At 32.1% G+C, this 26,433-nt stretch overlaps 1 protein-coding gene across 1 annotated transcript in view; it reads left to right on the forward strand.

The window, feature by feature from the left end:
* Window positions 1-26,433, forward strand: part of CFAP47 (cilia and flagella associated protein 47) — a 366,407-nt gene that overhangs the window by 231,525 nt on the left and 108,449 nt on the right. Inside the window, 4 exon segments of the mRNA XM_011385160.2 lie at window positions 16,992-17,182; window positions 18,146-18,289; window positions 18,882-19,055; window positions 23,953-24,064. Of these exon segments, the coding sequence (XP_011383462.1) occupies window positions 16,992-17,182; window positions 18,146-18,289; window positions 18,882-19,055; window positions 23,953-24,064 (621 nt within the window).

Genomic DNA, 26,433 nt, shown 5'->3' on the forward strand with positions numbered 1-26,433 from the left:
TGATGTCAAGAGCATATCAAAGGAGAACAGTGCCATTTATGAGTAATTTATCTTTTATCTGGATTAGAGCCTTTATTAATTAAGTACTTACTCTTGGTCTCCTGGCGTCCCTTTATTCTGTTTTTTTGTTCAGGAAGGAGTAAGCCAGATTTAATAGAATATTAATAAATATACATTATTAAATACTAATAAGATGTAAACAATGTGACTACATAATTTAAAGTATTAAAATTAATTTTCTTTCACTTCTTTCTAAGCTGGTGGATAATAAGAATATAATGTTTTTACTAGGACTATTCCTACAACGTACTATGTGTCCTGGATTCTAAGTTACGTTGTTACTAATTTGATTTTGTTAAATTTTCATTTGATATTGTCCTATGGCTTTGTGTTAACTATAAAATATTTCAAGATTTGAAACGATGGTTAAAAAATATAAGGTACAAGATAATCTGTTCATTTTACCTTTTTAAGGTGGTCTGGGATCCCAGATTCAAATGCTAAGTAGCCAAACAGGTAACAAGGATTCATGAATTAGGTCTAGTCTATGGCAATAGGGATGATGGAGCCTATGACAAACTGGAGGGTAGATGCCCTATCTGAATATTCAAATTCAGAAAAATAAAAATAAAAGCTTGAACCAGCCAAACAACTGTGAGGGCATATTTGGCTCACCAGGTGTCTATTTGAGACCTTTTGTGATAATTTGTCTTTTTAAAAAATTTTTATTGCCTCTAGCTTTTCAATTTGCTATTAAATTTTTAAAAAGATAACTATTGTGATAACTTTTTCATTTCTTTTGAGATAATTGGTTAAAATTGTGTGTATTATAAACCTGGCTAGGATTGTCAGTTCATCTGATTCATTTATTTAGTCATTAATTCACTACTGCGCATCAATTTCTTTGGACAAAATAATGAAAATTGCCACATTCATCCCTTTAAAGGACTAACAGATAAGTAGCTCTTGTAATACAATGAGGTAAGTGTTATTGATAGAGAGACATTTGTACAGAAAGTTTTAAAAATAAAACTAACATTAATATAGTTGATTATATAGGGTAATTCCAATTTTAAAGAATTTCACTCTGAGAAAACATATAACTAAGATATATAGCATAGCCTTGACATGAAACTCAAAGGATAGTCTTAATAAACACTAATGAAGACTGGACTATTAAAGATGCCATTTAATTATAAATAACAGGTTATTCGTAATTAAAAGTCTTTCACTCAGATTTTTCTAAGGCTAATAATTTTTTTATCAATTGTTAATTATTACGAATATTATTGTGAACATTAAGAAAAGATAGAACTGCAAACAGTTTTTAAAAGATTATGCATAAAACTTTAAAAATGTAATTAGCCTATGATGGTTCTTATCTAACTTGATTTTCTGTGCATTTGAGTTTATAGAGGAAGCTTTAAGCCCAAGTTTGTTTTGCTCCCTTCAACATACATTTAAATAAAGTCAGTTTGGGGTGGCTCCAAATAAATAAAGTAAGTTTAGGGTGGTTAGTATGTCTGCTTTACATGCAGAAGGTCCTGGGTTCGCACCCCAGGTGGAGCCATGGACCATAACTCCTGTGCGCCAGGCCCCCCATGGTGCGCCAGGCCTCCGTCTACTCTGTAAGCGCTTAGGGGGAGATGCCCCGCCTTCAGAGATCCAGTTCTTAAAGGGAGACAGCAACATCCATAGGGCAGGGATGGAAGGGAGGGGGGAGATTAAAGAGGGGGGAAATTAAAGTAAGTTTATAAAAGCAGAATATTCTAATTCAGGATAGTAGGTCAAATAAAATACATACCCTAAACCATGTACATTCTGTTGTTAGGCAGTGGACTTGATTAATGAAAAGTTAAAGAATATAAGCATTTTAACTTTAATAAATAACATTCTATTAGAATTTGAGACAAAGAATAATAGAGTTAAGGGTTTGAAAAATTTATTTTTATGGTTTAGCCAATTTGAAGAAAACAAACCAGCATCAAGAAGGAGAGAAATGACAAGAGTTTATGTGGAGAAGTAGAGATAGCCGAGTGTTCCTGCTAATTGCAGAAAAGGGGTGGAAGTAGGGTCATATTTATAATCTCTTGAAGTTTTAAACTCATCAAAGTGATCTTTTTTTGAGGAAGTAAAAAATAGCTGTCTTTTGCCCTGTCATATTAATGTTGCCTATTGGTCTTTACCTTTTTGAAATTCTTAATGAAAATTCCACATTTCTGATTAACTATAGCTATTATCAAAATTATTAAAAATAATCTATTTAAATTTGTATTTATTTTAGCCCACATCATTTGGAAGAATGTTACTTTTTCTGTCCTACCATTTAACATAATACTTTCATCTGAAGGAAATGAAGCACTAAAGAAAGTGCCTGTTGTTCCACTTTCATAGATCTTAGAGACCCTGTGGCACCTTTATGTTAATAGGCTGGGGTAGGTCTAATATTTATTGAACACCAACAAATGCAAAGCACTATGATGGTTGGGTTGTGTTCTTATTTAATTTTCCCAGTAGATATTTCTTTCTCAGATGTTGTCTAGGCATTTGATTCTCTACATGCTTATCTATGGACTTGCATTTCTCACAACAACCTTTCTACACTATTATTAGTCTTTTTTTCCCATTCATTTACTTTTTATTGAATTTATTGGGGGTAACAGTTAATAACATGATATAAATTTCAGGTGTACAACTTTATAATATGACATCTGTATACTCTATCGTGTGCTTACTACTTGAAGCCTAGCATCCTTCCATCACCATAGATTGGATCCCTTTTATCCTCTTTGTCCTCTTCCCATCTCCCTTCCCCTCTAGTAACAACCATTCTGTTGTCTGTATCTATGAGTTTGTTTTTTTAAACATCATTTTCACTCCAGTCTTTTCCCCATCCCCAGCCTCCACTGAGCATATGACTGCCTCTCCTCTCTCTATCAGAGGAAAAGGGGCCACATGAAAACAGACTTCCTGAACCCCCTTAGCACCTTCCCCCTAATCTCCAAGGAATAGGAATTTACTCTGTCAATCTTGCTGTATGTATCCTTCATCATACTCTAGGTAACCTGCTCTTGGGTTCTTGCTCATCATTTATCACACGTCCTTCCCTAAGAGTAGTTTCTTCACTTTTGGCTCCCAAACTTTCTCAAGCTTCAACAACTGAAGAAATTCATATCTTACTGGATCTCTGTTGCATTTAACCTGGATACTAAATGTCTTCTCAGAATTCTAGACATTTGAGATAAGGCTTTATCCTTGTTTCCTGCATTTATTCTCCATCTGCTTGACAAGATTTCTTCTTAGTCTCTTTATGAATTCTTCTGTTTACCCCATCAATGTGAGAATATATTCAAGACTCTTGTCATACTGGGGCTATTATTTTTATACATCCCCTAGAGGAGTTTGTATACTCCTAGAGTTATAACTACCATTAACATCACCATTTGTCTCTATTTCTACCCTTTTCCTTCCATTTTTAACATATATTCAGAGGCACACTCACCATGCCTACGTATATATACAAATATACAAATAGATTGAGCGCTAAATTAGAGATATATTCCACAAATTCAAAATGTATACATTAATTTTCTCCATTTGTTCTTCATCATGTAATCTTTATCATTTCATATGGTGGAACATATATTTATTCTGTCTCTTATACTGGAAATCTGGACATACTACTAGAAGCTTCTCTCTCTTGAGTTTATACATGCAATTCATCTTGCAGTCCTTAATTTTCTGTAATGTATTTCCTACTCTTTCTTCTCTTCTTTTCTACTCCCACTATCATGATTCAGATCTTCTTCAGCACTTCACAAATGGAGAAAATAATTGCATCCACTTCCTCTGAATTAGCTGTAAATTTAATGAGATATGACATATATTAAGAATTTAAATGCTATATAGTATACCTAATAAATGTTGGCTATTAATAAAATTTAATTTTATCACCCTTAAATTATTTTACCTCTAGGCACAAGAATTATTAAATCTAATCAGGAAATATTACCGAAACATTTTGTGATGTCAGGGGTAGATTTACTATGATACCAAAGGAACATAAACTTTATGATTCTTTACTTTTTTGACCCCTTCTTTCTAGTCCCTGTACCTAGTTTTATATTTGTAATTTTACAAACTTTCTCTTGAAGAAGGCCTCTTAAATTGTAAAAGCCTCAGGCATCATAGAACCCAGAGTTTTATCTGGCTGTAGATATTGATTTAAAGTCTCATCTGCTTATGGTTCTGGGGATGTTGAAATTTATGGACAGGAAGAGTCTTATAGACCTAAAGTAGGCATAGGTAAGCAGGAAACCTCCAGTGGATTCAGGAACACTTACCATGCTCAAAACTTTATTATTCGTTTGTTTGTTTGTTTGTTTGTTTAACAGTATTATTGATTTATCATTCACATACTGTGAAATTCACCAATTTAAAGTGTACAATTCAATGATTTTTAGTATATTCATAGATATATGTAACCATTACCACAGTCAAATTTAGAACATGTGTATAACTTCACAAAGAAATCCAGTACCCTTTAGCTCTCGACCCGCTATCATCCACCCCTCCCTCCAGCACTAAGTAACCATTAATTTACTTTGTGTATAGATTTGCCTATTCTGGAGATATAATGTAAAAGGAATCATATAATATGATGTATTTTGCGACCGACTTCTTTCACTTATGTTATGTTTTCGTAGTTCATTCATATTTTATCATGAATTCGTACTTTATTGCTTTATATGGCCAAATAAAATTTCATTGTATGACTGTACCACATTTTGTTTATGCCTTCATCAGTCGATGGACATTTGGGTGGTTTTTACCTTTTGGCTACTAGGAATAATACTGCTGTAAATCTTAGTGTACAGTTTATATGTGGATATATATTTTCATTTCACTTGGAGTTACATATCTGGAAGTAGAATTCTTGGGTCATATGGTAACTCTTTGTTTAAACATTTGAGGAACTGGCCAGACTTTTCTAAAGTTTCTTTACCATTTTACATTCCACCAGCAGTGTTTCTAAGGTTCCAATATCTCCACATAATCAACAACCTTATCATTATGTGATTTTTTTTATTTTAGCCATCACAGTGGGTAGAAATGATAGTTCATGTGGTTTTGATTTGCATTTCCCTGTTGTTTATTGATGGTGAGCATCTTTTCGTGTGCTTATTGATCATCTTATTTGTATAAATGTCTATTCACATCATTTGTCTATTTTTTAAGTTGGATTGTCTTTTATTCTTGAGTGTACTGTCTATATTCTAAATACAGTACTCTCTCAGATAGATGATTCGCAAATATTTTATCCATCCTGTTATCTTTTCAGTCTCTTGACAGTATCCTTTGAAGCACAAAGTTTTTAATTTTAATAAAATCCAATTTATTTTTGTTATTGTTGTCACTTTTGCTTTTGCTATTATATCTAAGAATCTATTGCAAAATTCAAGGTCATGAAGATTTAGCCCTGTTTTCTTATATGAACTTTATAGTTTTAGTTCTTAATTTAGTCTTTGATCCATTTTAAGATAATATTTGTATTTCTTTGTTCAAAGCTAGAGAAGATGCTCCAGAACTCTGTCTGCTTGCCCTTCCCCACCTCTTATCCCAGCATTGGGTCATAAAGCAAATTCTCATAAGGCTGGAGTTCCGATGAATATAGTTTGAAAGCCACTGACTTATTTCAACTTCCACGTTTTATAGATGAGGAAATTGAAACACAGAAAGATTAAACAAATTAACTAGAACCAAGTAGCAACAGAATTCACTCTTGCACACATATCTTCAGCTCCTTTGGACAGTGACACTAGATGATGGGATACTTTAATCAACAAATATTTATTGAGAGCTCACTGTCTGCAGGCAGTGGTTAGGCACCAGAGATATAGCAGTGAACACAATAGAAAAGGTCTCTGACTTTTAGAAATTTGATGTGGAAAGTCGTCCCTAGGGTTTGACATCCTAGGAGCATATGCTTTGAACGGTATTTTCAGTAATGGTTCCCACCCTTCTGTGGCCCATTCTTTCATTCCGTCTTGTGACTCAGGTTATTACTTTTTTGATAATGAGCTAGTTAGATGTAGTAAAAGTGATTGTAGCATAGAGAACTATGACTAGCCACATAAGAACTTAACTCAAATTTTGACTTCAGTAATATTGTTTCAATGAAAAAAGTTAAGCCTCTGGTTTTCAATTTTAAGTGGTCTGCTGGTTATTAGTGACTAGATTGACATGTTAGATGTATCTAATTGTCAGCTTTGTTCATAACTCTCAGCCATTTATATTTTAAATCAATTGTTTCTACCCACATAATATCTGATAGAAAATAATTACATGGTCTTCCCTGTTTGATCAATTTTTCTTCTAATACTTGAAGGTTCTGGTATAATAGTCACTATTTTTCAGAAAAACAAAATAAAAGTGCAATTTTATTTTATGAATACATTTTGTATTTTCATGCATGGGAGTTTAGAAGGGATTTTAATTAAAATGTATTAAATTTAATGCACAAAACTTTAGTGAAATCTAAAAATCACAAAAGTAATTAGGTGAGTTAATCATACTCACATAGTTTAGAAGATCTTCTGATTTTACTTGTTGCTGCTATAACATTTTATTTTTGGTGAAGGGAATATAAAAGTTCTTTTCATTTTTTAAAAAGTAAAAGTAAAAAATAGTGTCTGAAATGGAACCTTTTTTTTTTAAGTTTGTGGGCAATTGTAGTACTTCTTTGAATGCAATGAATGTTAACTAGTGGCTCATTCTGTTGTAATATTACACATAGTTGTGATAAAATATAATGAAAGTATTTGAATTCAGCTTCTCTTCAGCATTATGTCTATGATTATTTATCATTCCTACATTTAGTATATTTCTTTATTTTACCATTAAAATTACAGTCTTAGAGAATTTTTATTTTGTCTTTTATGTGTAAAACATTTTGATCCTTGTCCTTTGTGTTTTAATAAGTGAAATATCATGATAGATACTGTGATGATAGTTTTTAGGAAAATAATTAATAATCCCATGTTTCCTCAGAGAGGTGCCTCTTTACCACCTCCGGGATGTGGAGGGCTGCCCCAGGTGCACCTGTATGACTTCATGTAGGAGCACATCTGGATCTAACATTAGGAAAAGGGAGGTCTGTTGATGGAGTGAAAGGACTGATGTTATTTTCAGTGGTTGGTGGGTGAGCAGGCTCTTAAAAGAGATAAACTATGATCACTTTATCTACAAATTTCAAGGTCTGACCATTGATATTTATGTTTTATTGATTACTTGGCTTTCTGTAATGCTTTTTGTCCTAATCTGAGTGATTGATAAGCATCAGTTTTTTTTTAGAATGTGTTTATTACAGTAACTGAACGCTCTACTCCCCTTCTTTAATCACACTTCTGGGCAGAGAGCTCAGTCCCATTATTTGAAGTATTGTCCTCAATTCACAATGATATCTCATGTGACTTCTCACAGATTCTATTCTATTCTTAGTTTTTTGAGGAAACTCCGTACTATTTTCCATAGTGGCTGTACCAATTTGAATTTCCATCAACAGTGTTATGAGGGTTCCTTTTCCCCTACAACAACTCCAACACATGTTATTACTTGTTCTGTTGACGATATAACCATTTTAACAAGTGTGAGGTAGTATCTCATTGTGATTTTGATATGCATTTTCCTAACAGCTAGTGAAGTTGAGCATCTTTTCATATGTCTGTTGGCCATTTATATGTCGTCTTGGGAGAAGTGTCTGTTCAGGTCCTCTGTCCAATTTTTAATTGAATTGTTTATTTTTTTTTTATTGTTGAGTTGTATAAGTTCTTTACATATTTTGGATATTAGCCCCTTATCAGAGGTGTTATTTGCAAATATCTTCTCCCAGTCAGGTGGTTGCCTCTTTGCCTTATTGATGGTTTCTTTTGCTGTGCAGAAGCTTTTCAGTTTGATATAGTCCTGTTTATTTATTTTTGCTTTTATTTTTCTTGCCTTTGAGGTCAAATTTATAAAATCCTCTCTAAGACCAAGGTCCATGAGTTTAGTACCTGTGTTTTCTTTTATGCAGTTTGTTTCAGGTCTTATATTTAGATCTTTTATCCATTTTGAGTTAATTTGGGTGTATGGTGACAGATAGCAGTCTAGTTTCATTCTTTAACATGTGACTTTCCAATTTTCCCAGCACCATTTATTAAAGAGGCTTTCTTTTCTTTATTTTATGTTTTTTGTTCCTTGTTGAAAATTATTTGTTCATATACATGGAAGTTTATTTCCGGACTCTCACTTCTGTTCCTTTGGTCTGTGTATCTGTTTTTCTGCCAAAACCATGCTGTTTTGATTATTATCTCTTTTTAGTATAATTTGAAGTCAGGCAGAGTGATTCTTCAGTGATTTCTCATGATTCCTTTAGCTATTCAGGGTCTTTTGTAGTTCCATGCAAATCTGATAATTTTTTGTTCTGTTTCTTTAAAAAATGCCATTGGGATTTGGATGGGGATTACATTAAATCAGTATAATGCTTTAGGTAATAAGGTCATTTTAACTATGTTGATTCTTCCAATCCATGATCACGAAATATCTTTCCATTTCTTTGTGTCTTCAATTTCTTTTAATGTCTTATAGTTTTCAGTGTATAGGTTCTTCACATGCTTCGTTAGGTTTATTCCTAGATATTCTATTCTTTTTTTTTTTTTTTTTTGCAATTGCAAAAGGAGTTGTTTTTCATTTATTTTTCTGAAAATTCATTGTTAATATGTAGGAATTATATGGATTTTTGTATGTTGATTTTTGTTTCCTGAGACTTTACTATATTTGTTTATTATTTCTAGTAGTATTTTAGTGGAGTATTTACGATTTTCTATATAGAGAATAATGTCATCTGCAAAAAGTGACAGTTTTACTTCTTCATTCCCAATTCGAGTGCCTTTTATTTATTTCTCTTTACTGATTGCTATTGCTAGGACTTCCAACACTATATTGAATAAGAGTGGTAAGAGTAGACAACCTTGAGACTTTATTTTTAATATAAGACAGAGAAAGTTTATGATATTCAGAATTGAAAACTCAAAACACAAAGTTAATTTGCTGTCAGCAGTCCCTTGCTTTCTTTCCAATGTAGGGGTTAATTAGAAAGTAAAATCTTATTCTAGTTGTTTTCTTTTGGAAATCTTATCTTCTTAAAAAATTATGTAAAAAAGGAAACATCCTAGTTAAAATACTGGCAAGCTACAACTCCATGATAGGCTCCATCTTAATTTTTCATTAAATGAGCCATGAAGACATAGAAATTTAAAAATTCAAAAACAATGGAAAGGACAGACAATAGCCACCCATTTACATAAATCCTGTGAGGAATTCCCCATAATTACTTAGCTGTTGTGGCCTGATTGAAAAACATGTTTTAATAGCCCCCACAGATTCATGCTCAATTAAAACATAATTTTGGTATAAAGAGAAAACAGTCTAGTCCCATGATCTGCCTTTTCCTCAGAAATTTATTATCTGCACCTTCCAGAAAACTAGGAAGCGCCTCCTCATTGCACACACGTAGGCACATAGGAGGTGTTTTAAATATGTTTCTATTTATTAATACTTCTTTGTTTACATCATTCCTGAAAAGACAAATTCCCTGGAGTTAAAATGATTCCAACTGGAGGGGAAAATGTAGAGGTACATCATTCTATCGAGGATATATGGAATCTAGCATATAGGTCTGGTGGTAGTAACAGAGATGAGAAGAGTCCACGTGATTTGTGGTGCATGTTATTGATGGAATTAGAGTTAATCTACTAATAAGAAGACAATGAAATTTTTTAAGACATAAATATTCCCCTACATTATTTGAAAACTGCCAATGGATGTAAGAAAATATCTTCCCTACATCTAATAAATGGATGCTTGTTTGATAAAGGATATTGGCCCACACTTCCTCCACATTTAGATCTAAGAGATCACTCCAAAGTGAAAGGGGGAATGTGACCCTGTACAAGTGACCACCTGGGAGAGATAACCCTCTGCTATTTATAGGAGCTAACGAGAAAAGAAAAGGCAGAATAGATTTCTTTTTATGTTAGAATATAAAAGAATGACACCTAAATTTGCACCTCAATGAAGTATTGTACAGCAGTAGAATGGCAAAGAGGAGAAATTCTGAAAAGCAACAAGCGAAAAAGACATTTTCAAAGGAACAAAAATTATACTGAAGGCAGAGTTACCAACAGTAGCAATGGAAGCCAGAAGACAATGGAATTATAGTGCCGAAGCAAATGAACTGTCACTCTAGAATTTTAAATCCCAGTAAACTATCATTCAAGTGTAAAGTTGAAATAAAAATATTTTCAGTCCAACAATGAAATTGAGATGATTTAAAACTCACAGATATCTGCTAAAAGAACACATATAGCATCTACTTGTGGATGAAGGAAACTGAATTCAGAAGAATTAAGATCTAAGAGCAATAGTTAATAAAATAATCAATAAATGTGGTAAATCTCATTGAGCATTGGCTATGAAAATAAAAATTCAGGTGGTATAAAATCAAAATGAATTCAGTTACTGGAAAATAATTTTATAAGGAGTGGATTATTGCCATTATAGGCATGTAAGATTCTTGTATTTTGAAGGATGAGGTTTGAACTATTTTAAGACATTTTTATATAAAGTGTAAATGTTAAAAATTTGGGAAAACCAAAAAATATAAAGAATGTATAATTTCTAAACCGGTAAAATGCATAAAAGGAAATAAACAAAACTTGATGAGCCCAAGAGAACACAAGAACAGAGAACTAAAGAAAGAATATGGCAAAGAGGCACAAAATGAGATATTAAACACAAATATATCATTAATCATGATAAATATATAGAGATGAAACTATAAAAGTTAATATTTGTGCAATGGAAAGTGAAATACAGCTTTATGCAGTTTACAAAATTACATGGTAAAATATTCAAAAACCTATTCAAGGTATTTACTAATAAAAAAATAGTTCACATAAATATATTAATATCAGAATAAATAGACTTTAAAGTAAATAAATGTATTAATTTAAAAATGAATAATCCAATGTAGAGAACATTTTCAAACATTTTCCCACCTAACCACATAATTTCAAAATATAAAAAGCAAAAAATGGCAAATATGGAAGGAAAAATCCAAAATTAGAATGGGAGATTTTATTATACATGTCAATACTTGAGAGATCAAATAGACAGAACATTGGTAAGGGCCTACAGACTTGACCAACACAATAAGATTAGGTTTTCTGTACCTATTAAGCCTAACTTGGCTCTACTGGTAAAAAATTGGCAATTCTCACCACTTAGTTCAGCACTTTGATATCTTTCTATGGCCTTCTTCCTGTGCTTTAGGGCACTTGCGAGGATGTTCATTTATTGCCTTTCACCAGTCTTTCCTGCTTGCAGATTCTTAGAAACTTCATGGGGAGACAAGTCCAGTGATCTCAGCCATTTGCAGTTGGTTAGGGAAAAAAAGGTCACATACCATTCTTTTAGCATCCCCAAAACTCTCCTTTTTCCTCCTTGATTCTCACTTCCCTCCTTTCTTTTCATCCTTCCTTCTTTCTTCTTTTTTTCTCCCTTCATCCCTTTCCTGATCTCCTCACCATTAAATATCATTTTAGATCTTCCTGGTGATAGAAAAAAGCAAAGTAGTTCAGCCTCTTTTGAAGTGATAAAACCCATTTAAACCAATATTTCAAAAATTTAACTTGTCCATAATTAATATGGAACTTTATCACTTTAAATTATTATTTTATTGAATAGCATAATAAAGTTGACAAGCAGCTAAATCATTCAGGAAATTGATTTTCTTGAATGGATGGTATTATACTATATTTAACCAATGAAAACATTTTGTAAAATAAATCAAGCATGCTTTAAAATTTGTAATTCCTGGATGCTTTTCTTTTCATATGAAGTCTATGCCACACTCCATGTTTTTGATATTAAATGAAGAAACTCAGTAATGAGCTATTGTTAATACACAATGAATCTATCACTTACTTTACCAGAGTGTTTGTGAGGCAGATATGCCAATAAGAACATAATAAAGTAACTAAAATGGGTAAAATTTTAACTAGCATGTGATTTGTCTTTTACTGGGGGTAATAGAAAAACAAAAAATCTACACTAAAACTCTCCAGTAGTAGATGGAAGTGGATTAGCAAATACGCCAAAAAAATTCTCTGAAAATATAATTACTCATCCATGAATTTAGAACAAGTAAATATCTATTTATTATAAATTTATTTATAAAATGAATTCATATAAATATAGCTATTCATTCTCTTGATACCTCATTTTTTGAATTAAGAGCTTCTGACTATTATTTGCCTATAATATACTTAATTAACTGTAGAAGATAATGATCAGTTTACTATATTATTTAGTCTTTTCCACATATCTGATGTACTTTCATATAATCATGGAATATTAAGGCAGGAAGAAACGTAAGTGATCAGTTAATCAAATGATGTTCTATAGAGCCCTAGCATTCTTTTGAAGTAATTTCATTTGGATATAGGGAAGTTGTGGAAGTGAATTGGAGTGATTACCTTCTCATCCTACTTTAGCCAGATCAACTCTACATTAGTTTGTTTTATATATTGAGATTTTGTCTTAGGTATTGTTCAGGCACAGTACCCCCAGACCAAAAAATAAAATGCTGTAAAGCTACTGATCAAATCTCAAGTTTTGATTTTAACAGATTAAGAAATTAAGTTCTAAAAAAACACATCTAAGGTTTATGCTCACGATCACAAAATGTAGGAGAAGAACTAAAACTAGAAAACAAGATTTTTAATTCTCAGTTGATTGCATCTTTTACTTCACCAGTTTTATACATGTATCTTTCTTTGTAGTTAAGACAAGGTAGATTGTTTCAGTAAAAGTCCATGTCTGCCTGTATACGTTTTATGTAGTCTTCCCTCCCTCGTTGACCTTGGTTTTGACTTACATTGGCCAATGGATTATTAAGGAATGTGAAGGAAGCAGATATATGATAACTATTTATACATTAGGGCTCTCATTCTTTTGCTACTGCTAATTCTTCTGTAATATAAGAAAAATATTAGGCTCATCTTATAGAAGATTGGAGAGCTCATGGACAGAATTTCCAGTTAACATCCCAGTTCATGAGTGAGCTTAGCCAATACCATGCGAAGCAGATAAGCTTTTCCAAATGAGGTCAGGCCACAGAATCATGAGCAAATTGTTGTTTCTTTAAACCACTAGGTTTTTAGGTAGTATGTTATGCAGGGCTAGCTGACCGAAACAGCAGTATTGACTTATTGTCCCAACTATGTCCTGTTCTAGGATCTGAGCTTGGCATATTTTTATGGTTTATTTCAAAAACTGAGATCACACTGACTTCTTCCAGCAGCTAATGTTATATAAAATTAAATATTATTTCATTAGAGATATTCTCTCTTAGGTTCCTTTATTTTCTTCAGCAACTATAATCTGATACATTAAGATATATTTGATTATCTTTAATTATGGAACTCTGGCCACTGCCATAGTTACCAGGATCACCTGTAAAGAAAAAGGCCCAGGTGAGCTACATCTGAGTAGTGGAGGGATGGAAGGGACAGGTCCAGAATGTCCCTACCATTTGTGACAAAAGGTCAAAAGTATAAATGGAAGCCCATATATCACATGTCTAAATTTTAAAAGTAATAAATCAAACCAACAAATTTTTAAATAGATGACAGTCTATTATTTCACCTTGACAAATATATAATATAACTTTTTACCAACCTGGAAGACCAAGTTTAGATTTAGAATTTTTGGCCTCTTCAGAATTCAGGCCACATAATTAATTTTGGTCCACATTTTCCCCTTAACAGCCACCTCTTAATTACCCTTTAATTCTAGGAGTACTCCATCAGGAGGATTAACATAGGGAAGAGCCCTGTGCAAGCAATGGAAATGGGATCAAAGCACTTTGGTTTGTGAATTATGGCATCCCATGAACTTGGAATATGGATGAGGCTGGGCTCCATGTAGGCCTGTCCCATTGGGCCCATGTACTTCTTGCAGATGCAGACAGACAGTGCCAGAGGAGACTCAGAGTAAGGCCCTAGAAAGCATGAGGCTCAGAACAGAAAGCTCTCTTTCCTGTGTCTAATTAATAATTAATTTTATTATTATTATTAATTTAATATCAAAAACATGGAGTGTGCCATAGTATATGTGTTAGATTGGGGCACCCCAACAGCAGGCAGTCCCTGAGATCAGGTCTTGAGGTCAATAGTCCCTTGAGATCATTCTTGAGAGGTGATCTCAGGAACCATAGCTGGAGTGTGAGAGATGAGAGACAGCAGCAAGCAGCAGTGAATTCCGAGAGTGTAAATGAACAATTGCCAACGTGAGCAATTTGGGCTCAATTTCACTACTGATCTCTAAGAGTTAATGTAGAATTCACCTCAGAACTATTCCAACCAAAGGATAAAGAAGCTAGATTACTTTTCCACCAATATGATACATCATTTATTAAGGACTGCAACTGCAGGTATTAACTGTCACTTTGTCTTGATCCATGTGAGGGATGAGCTCCCTCCGGTGACCAGAGAAAGCCCTCAAGGAGAAGGTCACGAATTTCCATAAAGCCATTGACTTATACGAAATATTTAAATGCAAAGGAGTCATGACAGGATATGGACAGCATCTGTTATAGTACAGAATTGGAAAGGGCTTTGAGAAAACATGTCCCTAAAGAGAATGATGGTATGGTGGCACAATGTGGCCTATAAACTTTTAAGTTTCTAAGGGTCAAAATGGTGTCTACCTCTGCTATTTTGCATCTAAGGGTATGCAGATACTAACAGATGAATCTCTTAACCCAGAAGTGGCTTCTGAATTATGCTATATGATAATACTCCTGTTTACATTTATTACATGAATCGATTAAATTATTTTTGATGTTTAAGAAAAGAAACGATTTATCTTCAAAAATAGAACCATCTTTTCTATGAATTCCACTTTATGATGGATTTGTTTTTGGACATGTGAAGGAGAGGGGCTGGCACTGTGCATCCCTTAGGGTCTTTGCTCATGAATTTTTTATGAGTTGGAAAATACATACTTAAGAATGTCCTTGGCTTTCACTTTGATTCAGTATCATTAGGAAATGAATACTTTTAAGGAAAAGGAAATAGTGTATGACAAAGCTTTTGATAGAAGCTTTATACTTGAATATGTACATTTCAATTGTTTACCATTAGGTGCTAGTTATTCTTTATTATGATGAAAATAATAATTACTGTTGCTTAAATTTCCTTTTCTAAGCAGTTTAATTTTATTTGAATCACCTAATTTAAATACTTTCAATCTATTCATGCAAGAAAAAATGAAGTTTCTTTATTTTTGTTAATAAAGCAAGAGATTTTGATCAAATCATTATCTTACCTGGTTTATTCTAATGATTTTGCCACAACTCAAATACTTCTCTCAGAATGAAAGTAATCAATGAAAAACAGATGATAAAATGTGCCTGAAGTCCTTTTTCACAAGAAAAAAAAATTTATTCTAAAATTAGATTTGTACTTGAAAAGGATGGACTAAAAATAACATTCTGGCAGCCTTTGTTTTCTCTTTAGACCAGCTGAGAATCTTGGACTTTGGTTAGATGTAATATAGATTTCAAATATGATCCATTATCAGTGTGTTTTAATATACAATATATAACTGTAACATTATACAAAAGATATATGATAAACAGCAATATATAACATGTGACATATGATGTATAATATATAATTAAGATATTTTATAATAGATAACATATAACATAACTTATTACACACATATATAAATCTAAAATTTGTTTTAAAAATCATTTAAAGCAGTTAATATTCTTGCAGAAGTGACTGATTTTGTTCTTGCAGGAGTGACTGATTTTCTTGGCATATAGATTTCCAATGTGTTTGAAAAAACGGGTTTGCTATTTTTAACATTAGAGGTGTTAATGTGAGTGAATTAAAATTATAGCCAATTAATGTCATAATACTTGTCCATTGGTTGATAAACTTAATTGGTTTTCTTGGTTTCAGAGAACTTCTTTACAGAATTAGGCTTCTAAACATTTTTTATCATTTGTTTTCCATCTATTACTTAAATACTTTTGGCATTGGCAGTGAAGTTTGTATTATATGCTTATATTGCATCATACTTTAGAGTTGAGAGATTTTTATAACTATTTTCTCATTTCATGGAGAATAAGAAAGTGGTAACCTTCTGAGGAAAAGTAATATTGCCTGGAAGGAAAGAATCAGCATAGATAGCCTGCCCATCATAAGAAATATTAGCTGTTCCTTTAAGGTAAATGGTATAACAAAGTGATATGATAAGTTTTAATTGAAAATGCCTCTTTGTGCTTCTCTTGGTTATTAACTATGAAAAATTATTTCTATCCACTGGCCAAGTTGCAAATTATTTTGATTACTATGGGACAGAGTACCCACAAGTCATGGAAATCTGGCAGACAGTAGCACTTACCAAATATTCCATATATCTGTCTTATTTCTCATACCTCATTCAGTTAGATAGATCCATGTGACTGGTTCTGGCCAACGAAATGTTATGTGTGTACTTTTGAGCTGAGCACTGAAAAGCTCTTGAGCAAACATTTAGCTACAGCTCTTCTCCTGACCTGTCAATGAAGAAGGAGAGGTGTTTCAGATGGTACTGCTGCAGATAGTGGTATCTTTCACAGCATGGGTCCCTGAGTAACTTTATGGAACAGACCTTTCTCTGACCTATGCAGAATATATTCTGTCATTGATAAATAAACTTGTTTGTTATGTCCTGGAGATTTAGGGGTAGCGTGTTACCCCAGGATGACCTAGTTTCTTCTAGATTATACAATTAAATACAATAATATTAAATATCGCTTTACCTTAAAATGAATTTTAGGATTTATGCCATTTTAAATGATTAAATTATTTTTAAAATTATCTTGATAGTTCCAGATGGATGTTTTTCAGTTCCTTTGAAATTTGTTCCTCTCACTCCTGGACGCTACCCTTGTAAAATTTTGTTGACATCAAGGTACGATGTGCGTCTATATTACATTGAGGGTGTGGTGGATCATGAATGTCCAGAGGCCAGATTTAAATTTGAAACACCAGCATTTGAAACTCTTACCCAGAATATTCCAATAGTAAGTACAGGTGTTTTGTGTTTTGGGGTTTTTTGTTTGTTTGTTTGTTTGTTTTTGTTTTCATTTCCACTGCCACCCTCTCAATTAAAGTCCTCCAAACCTCTTTCTTGAACTATTACCAATTTCTAATTGCATTGTCTTTTGCCATTTGTTTCTCTACATTGATGTCAGAGTTTTATTCCTGAATATAAATGTTATCATGTTTCTCATCTGGTTAATCACTTCTGCTGGATCTCTTTGCTTAAAAAAAAAAATAACTCCAACTTCCTTAACCTATCACCAAATTCCTACTCAAAAGCCATGCCTCATGGCTCCACCAAGCAGAGTCATGTTCTCTCAGATCACTCTGCTCCAGATTTGGTTGTGATCTTGACACTTAACTAAGATGGGTTCGTAGGCACTAAGAATAATGGTTGTCTGTAGCTTAGCTATCTATTACTCAAAGTGATAATACAGCATAGAAAGTAATATAATTGTAAGGAATTCTAAACTTTTAGACTGAGAAATGACTTTTTGTTTAATTATTAAAGATGTAACAGAAGTCTGCTCAAAGCGCAAAAGTTTGCTCTGATGAGATATATGAGCTTTGCTATCTAAGCAATCTACCAGTTAGAACACTTTTTATTACGTATTATTAGGAGTAGAATGTGTAACTCCAAGACCATTTTATCATTTTAACAATAATTAGTAAGTCAAATGAAGGAATGTTCCTTTAGATATTAAATACCATGTATGAACCTATTAGGCAATACTCCTGTATGACATTGAAATGGCATATAGTCGTCCTTGTGCCTTATGTGCGTGTTTTTGATAGTTCTTACCAAATATGACTTTCAAATGATGATTCTTAAGAAATACAATTTTTAGGCAATATATTTTATGAAAAGCTCCAAGAATTAATATGTAATTCAACTTCAAAAATATCATCTCTCTGATATTTTTCTACCTCTTTTTATGCTTTAGAATAATAAAACAAAGAACAAATGGAAATGTCAAGTTACCATAGAAGGAGAATATTTTTTTGGACCTACTTTTGTATATGTCGAACCAGGTGAAACTGTGCTATATCCTCTCACATTCAAACCTCTTTTGGAGTGTGAGATTATGGTATGAACTCATCGATATATTTTCCACAGTATTAATATGTCAATAAACCAATGTATGATATTAACCTATATAACTTATAGTAAATCTTTTTGCAGAAAAGTTATATTTTTGTGAATGTGATCATTAGTGTCCACTGTGCTTGAAACTCTAATACATGTTTTAACTTGAGGGATAAACATTCTGAAAGTCACAATGCCATTGGCTGCCAATACTTATGTTGAGATTATTTTTACATAATACATTTGACAAAGTAAAATCATTGCTCTTTTTGTTTTTATTCAGTAAGGAAGTTGGAACTTCAGAAAATATTTTCTGAAGACATATTTCTTTAACAAGGATGTAAACATGCTATATATTAGAATGCTTATGTAAACTCTGTACTTAGAGAAAGTAAAGAGAAATGAGATTTTCACAGGAAATTCATCTTTATTCATTCAGTAGAAGTATTGGTACATTAACTGGAAAAGTCAATAGGTAACACCTCCTTGCAAGCTCATTTCATTCATCAGATTCAATATAAATAGAATAGTAGAGGTTGTTTAGCATCCAGCTGTGACTCCTGTAGAGCTGAAATTTGGTTGATTTCTCATAGGGCAAACTTATTCTACAAAATGAAATAGATGGTATGGCACATATCTTTGAAATGAAAGGGATTGGCAAAAAGCCCGTGGCCTTGGAACACATCATTGTAAACTGTCAAGTAGGAATGTTAGAAGATAAAACCATAATGGTGCCCAATCATACAAAGACCACGGTAACCTATAAGGTAAGATTTTTTTTTTTTAAGTATAAAAGTGTTTTCAGAAGAAGTATATTGAATTATATGAAATTTTAAAAACATTTAATTTTATTTAAATAGGTGAAGCCAAGTCAGATGGTGTTTAGCATTCTACTTTTTATTAGTCTAAGAGTTATTAAATTTTATTGTAATTATAAAACTGAATTAGTACCAAACAAGTTTTATATCTAATATAGTATATATCATAAAACATATTAAAATTTTCTTATTTGAGACATGTGTATTTTCACTTGAATAAATTGTACATGATAATAAAAGGTATTTTCAAAAAAATTTTAAACAGCTTTTAAAAATTTTATGTGAAATCTATAGGTAAAAAATTTCAAAAATGTATTCTATCAATACCAGTGTGAATAATAGTGGAAATATGAAGAAATGCATAATTATTTTCATCTTTTAAAATTTTGTGTCTGTAGATTTCACATAAAATTTTTAAAAGCTGTTTAATTTTTTTTTGAAAATACCTTTTATTATTATGTATAATTTCTTCAAGTGAAAATACACATGACTCAAGTAAGTAGATTTTAAGGGTGGAAATTAAAACGAAGGAAGGAGGGAGAGAGGAAGGAAGGGAAAAACTCATGACTACTTGAATTTGCTATAAATAAGGAAAAAAATCATTTTTCCACCACCCCTTTCCCCTTCCAGAATTTACTGGTAAGCAAGGAATCCTGTCTTAAGAGTTTGATGAAAATAGGTTAGAGAAAAATCTATACTTTGATAACATTGGATTATTTCATTTTGTCATTATAGCAGAGATGATGTCTATAGGCTTTTAATATTTTATTCTTTAGAATGAATGCATTTTTTTAAATTTAGGCTTTAAAAATTATTATGCTATATTATTCTAATTAAATATAGAAGTGGAATTTTATTCATAACAAAATTCTCACAAGCAATAATAGTCATATTTCTATCATTTTAATAAACAAATAAAAGTGAACAATCTATTTTTTTTATTTATAGAATGTAAATTTTCAGTGAGGCCTTGTAATTAAAGATATTACCTATTAAATTAATTAAATGTGATTTCATTAAAATATTAATAATACTGTTCATATGTTCCAGGTCTTCCTAATAATTCTATATTTCTATCCTTAGGACACTTGCTAAAAATACTCAGCAGTTATTGTCTAACATTTCATTTGCCTGAGACTGTAATAACATTTGTGTGTGGCCAAGAAGAGTTTGGCCAAAAACTGGAAAGGAAGATCTGGGGAATGAGATATCTTTAGGGGATTTTAAAATCTCTCACATATCCCTGGGGAACATGCAGACCACATGCATGTGCAGAGTTGTGCGCTTGCCCAGGAAAGACCTGAGAGCATGCCAGTTTTTCATCACTGGCTGACACAAAGGTACCATGTGAGCTGGAAATTAAGGCTAAGGCAGAGTTAAAAACTACCTGAGTACTGAGAGTATGCCACAACACATATACAGTACTCCTAGACAAAGGGTAGATGATTTATTGTTTCAAGGCATTTAAAGAAACCTGTGAAGATTATTGCTGACCACTAAGCTAACTAAGCAGGGACTTCAGTGGGCATATATTATAGTGAATGCAGAATTTACAGAATTAGTCCAGAAAAGTCACTAAACCAACGAAGAACAAAACAACAAAAACGAGAGCAACAAAAACAAACCATGGGATGATAGTGATCCGATTTCAAAAATGGCTATACTAACTTATGTAAAATGTACATTTTTTAATAAGAACAACAAAATTCATGAGACAATGAAAAAAGAAACAAAGAAACAGGAAAGTATGACCCATACACAGAAAACTAAGCAGTCACTAGAAACTTTCTCTGAAGGCACCCACGTGTTGGATAAGTAGAGAAAGACTTTAAATAAGTTCAGTGAATTAAAAAATCTCATCTGAAGAATTAATGAAAAGTTTCAATAAATAGATAATATTAATATCTATCTATCTATACATATATACATACATATATATATATATATATATATAGAGAGAGAGAGAGAGAGAGAGAGAGAGAGAGAGATTATAAAAAATAAATTCTGAAGTTGAAGAGTACAATAAAAGTAAAGAATCATTCACTATAGGGGCTAAAAATATTTTCTGGTTTCCCTTAGGATTTCTTCTTTGACGTGTTGGTTATTTAGTATTATGTTTTAAATTCCACATATTTAAGGTTTTCTCAATTTTTTCCCATTTCTAATTTAGTTCTATTATTGTTAAAAATACATACTGTATATGATTCTAGCTCTTTTAAATTAATTGAGGCTTCTTTTATATCCTAAGACATGGTCTATCCTGTAGAATATTTCATATGTGCTTGAGACATGGTAAAGAGCATCCATCAAAATCCCACAACTAACATCATACTTAATGTTAAAACATTGAATGATTTTTCCATTGGTCAGGAACAAGATAAGTTTTCCACTCTTGCCACTTCTATTCAACATTGTACTGGTAGGTACTAGCTAGTGCAATTAGTTAAGAAAAAGAAATAAAAGGTATCTATGTTCAAGAGGAAGAAATCATACAATCTCTATTTGCAGATATGATTTTACAAATAGAAAATTATAAGGGATCCACTAAATATACTATCAAAACTAATAAATGAGTTTAAGAGTTTTTCAGGATACAAGATCAATATACAAAAATCAATCATTTCTATATATTAACAGTAAACAATCCAAATTAAATTAATAACTATTTACAATAGATCAAAATAATGAAATGCTTAGGAACAAATTTGACAGATGAAGGGCAAGACTCATACACTGAAAACTACGAAATATTATTGAACAAAATTAAAGAAATTTCCAATAAACAGAAAGACATCTTACGCTCATAGATCAGAAGACTTACTATTGTTATGATTTCAGTGTTACCCAAATTGATATACAGATTCAACACAATATCTATCAAAATCCCAACTGACTTTTTTTTTGCAGAATATCACAAAGCAGTCCTAAAATTCATGTATAACTGCTAGGGACACAGAGCAGCCAAAGCAGTCTTATAAAATAAAGAAAAAAATAGGATGACTCATACTTCTTGATTTTAAAACTTACTACAAACTTTTAACTACAAAACTATAATATTAAAAAAATGTGTTACTGGCATAAGATAGATGGAGTAGAATAGAATGTCCAGAAATAAACACTCATAATAACAGTCAATCGATTTTTGACAAAGATACCAAGAGAATTCAATGAGACAGAATAGGGTTTTTAAAAAATGGTGCTGAGACAACTGTATAGTCACATACAAAAGAATGAATTTGGGCCCCTAACTCATACCATGTATAAAAGTAAACTCGAAATGGATCATAGACCAAAATTTAATAAGTATAACTAAAAATCATAGGAAAAAAAATCATAGCAATAAATCTTCATGACCTTGGGTTAGGCAATTATTTTTTATATATGACACCAAAACCACAAGTAACAAAACAATAAATATAAATAAATAAATTAGACTTCAATGTTAGAATGTTTGTGCTTCAAATGATACCTTGAAGAAAGTAAAAAATCAATCCATAGAATGAGAGAAATTATCCACATGCCATGTATCTGATAAGGACCTTACATATAAAGATCTCTTACAACTTAATAATAAAATGGCAAATAACACAGTTTTTAAAATGTACAAAGAGTTTGAATAGACATTTCACAAACAGAGTATACAAATGAGCAATAAGCGCATGAAAAACTATTCCACATTATTGGTAAATACGGAAATATAAATCAAAATCACAATGAGATACAACTTCACACCCACTAGGATGGCTATAATCAAAATGACAGACAATAAAAACTTTGCAAGAAGATGTAGAAAAATAGAAACTCTCACTCATTGTTGATGGGAAAGAAAAATGGTGCAGCTATTTTGAAAAACAGTTTTGGAAGACAGTATCTTAAAAGGTTAAACATCGAATTGTCATATGCCCAAGCAATTCCACTCCAAGATCTATGTCCATAAGAAATGAAAATCCATGTCCACTCAAAACCCTGTACATATTTTCATAGCAGCATTGTTCATAATAGACAAAAATGGAAACAAATCAAATTTCCATTAATTTATGAATGGATACACAAAATGTTTCATATCATATAATTTAATCATTCATCAATCAAAGAAATGATGTACTAATGTATATCACAACATAGATAAACCTTGAAAACATTATGCTAAGTAAAAAAAGCCAGTCACATAAGACCACATATTATATGATTTCTTTTCTAGGAATTGTTCAGAGTAGGCAAATCTGTCAAGACACAAATTAGATTTTGTTTGCAGTGGGGGATGGTAAGATGTAAGTACTCAGTACGCTGAAAATTGGATTTAACCAGGGTTGTGGTCAAATGCTGCTTAAATATTCTTTATATGCTGTATTAATATTGATGTAGAAATTCATTGAAATGGTTCATCTTTTGTACATCGAAATGCCTGCAGAAAATGGTGTGTGGTCTATAAAAGATACTCAGATTGTCTAAGTATCAATGAGTGATCTTGGTACAAGTAGCAACAGAAAATAAACTTTGTTTTTTTTGTAAGAATCATTACCTTTGTTCTATTTCTTAACAGGTCTCAGATTTTTCTTCTGTATGTAGCATTTTTGGTATGCTTTTCATTTAAAACTGAAGTTTTAACATAATGCAATATATACATGACTTACTGTTGAATGATACACTTGAAACTTATTTGATTTTGTAAATAAATGTCACCCCAATAGTTTTTAATTAAAAATAAATAAAGCAAAGAAAAAATAAAAATGAAGTTTTAATGAAAGTATTTAAACTTCAGTTTTTTCTGTGCTTTAGGTTGTTACACTAATTTCATGTAAATGTTGATGTTATATAATTCTTGTTTTTAAATTCTCTTTTCTAGGTATCTTCAGATCTTCCGATAGTATGGGGAGATCCACACATCACCATAGACCCTGATAGTGTATTTCCATACATTCTACACATAAATCCTCGGAAACGTGGCATATTCAAAGGTAACAAAACCATTAATAAAATATTAATTCTCCATGTGACAGGTAGATTTTGAGTAATAGTGAGCCTATTTCAAGCACTTCAATAAAAGTACCATATTTTGTCAGTTTTTATGTAATTCAGAAGATTTAAACTGATTTTAACAAATATAAATTTTAGTTTTCATTTTAATCATCAAATGTTAGTCTTAATTCTGGAATTTTTTTAGAATTTTAACTTTTTGTTAAAGACAGCAAGTCTTTTAGAATTGCCATTATTATTTCTGATAAACGATCAGTTTCCTGTTCTATGAAAGGCAGAGAGTTCTGCTATATGTGAAAAGAACCATAAGAGAAACTTGAAGCTGTGGAACATGGTTGAATTAAGAATGCTTATGACTCCTTAAACAAAACAAAGCCCCTGATCCATGAATCAGACCCTTAAAGTTTTGGAAATGGAACTAAAGAGAATTAAATAATCAGATTTAATACATCTTTCCTTTGAATAATTATTTTTGTTAATTTTGGCAACATTTCAGAGACCATAAAATTTCAATACATATTTTCACTAATGAGATATGGACTCTTTTAACATGTTGGTTTGAGGGACATTAGAAGGAATTTGGGAAAGTTAAAAGCAACTCAGGGTACATTTTTGAGTGAGGATGAATTTGTAAATGTTGCTGGCTACACAAGAGGTTTTGCAGGCTTCATAATTTTGAAAAATATTTGCAAGACATGATCACGATCATTCGTCCCAGGACGATCCTTTAGAGTTGATTAATATTGTCATTATAATGTGGAGAAACGGAGCCTGTAAAGAAGGCTAATCCCATTTTTATTGATGTTACTAATAGAAGATGTCTACAATATTTGAAGTAGTGTAAATATAATTGCTTCTAATAGCTGTTAATCTGATACAATATAAAGAAAACTAGACTATATAATTTTCATACATATATGAGAATGTTCCTCTTTGTGATGTTTGAAGAAGTATATCTGTGTCTGTGCATGTGTGTATGTGTGTATATCATTGATCTTTAAAAAAACTTTGTGCTAATTTTTATTTCTGTTTTTTTATTATGTAACAATTATTAACAAAAGGCCTATAATTTGGGAAGCCTTGATAAGCATAGCGATTATGACCCAAACTGACATTCAAGCAATTATGTTTGTTATAACAGATTCTTTTCCTTATATGTTGGCAAATACTCAATCATTTGAGCTCCACTATGGCTTAACTTTTGCCACTGTAGCCACCACAGCCCCTTCCCCATCCCTTATAGATTTCCCAACAATCCAGCAGCTACTAAAGGGTTAGCTCATCAGGTTGCCTCAGGACTTTGATCAGGTGTTCTTTCTGATTGGTGAGAGATGGAATATAGGTTTGTTAATTATTTTGAGTGTTATCCCTGGTTACAAAGATAGATATACTATGGCTCCAGCATCCTAGGAATTCATATCTGGTGGTGGAAAAAGATATCCATAAATCATTTCAATACATGGTACACTCTAGTGTACCAAGTTTAAGCATGACACTGGGTAGCATGATAGTGGGAAATATTAACCAGAACGGTGTGGGGGGGGTGGTGATCTGAGAGTGCTTCTTAAGGGGCAGTTGCTTTGATCTGGACCTCAAAGGATGAGCTAAGATTTATCAGCCAATATAATGCAGAGGGCATTCCAACAGAGGGAGCAAACCTTACTGTAAACACAGAGAAGACAGTTACTGTAAATAATGAATAGAGAGGTATGTCTGGAGTGTGTGATTGTCGTAATGAATGTGGAAGAATGTACAGTTGAAAATACAGGCAGTCTTTGTTGAGCAGGGTTCTGTTTTACTCCTTGTTGCAGTGGGAGCCACTGAGCATTTCTGAGGGGGCATGTGTCAACTGAATCTTAGAAAGAGAAATCTGGAGGTAATAGATAAGACAGACAGGAAGAGCAACAGAGGGCAGTTATATCCCAGAAATCATTTAGGAGCCTTTAACAATATTCTAGTCGATCAGTCCTCACTATTAGTTTGTGCCTCTTCTCCCAAAAGCAAAACTCTAGAAAAGAGTTTAATGCCAAGTACTTTATCTGAGAGATGATCACAGGATTCACTCTGAGAGAATGGGGAAGTACAACAAGTCTTTGAATAACGTTGTTGTTTTGTTATAATGTTGATGAAATACTGTAGGAACTTAACTCTTGTTTATATCTATTAGCTTGTGGTAAAATTGGTTTCATTACATGTGTTCCACTTAAAGTCTCAGAAACCAACGATGATATTAAATGGGGGCTTACTGTAAGAGGCTGAAGGGAAAAAGTCGATTAAAAGTAAGATAGTTATTAGAGTACTGCTGAGACCTGGGGAACCTCACCTGGAAACTTTTGAGAATTTTCACACC

The sequence above is a fragment of the Pteropus vampyrus genome, unplaced genomic scaffold (genome assembly GCF_000151845.1).
Source record: "Pteropus vampyrus isolate Shadow unplaced genomic scaffold, Pvam_2.0 Scaffold667, whole genome shotgun sequence".
Lineage (NCBI taxonomy): Eukaryota > Metazoa > Chordata > Mammalia > Chiroptera > Pteropodidae > Pteropus > Pteropus vampyrus.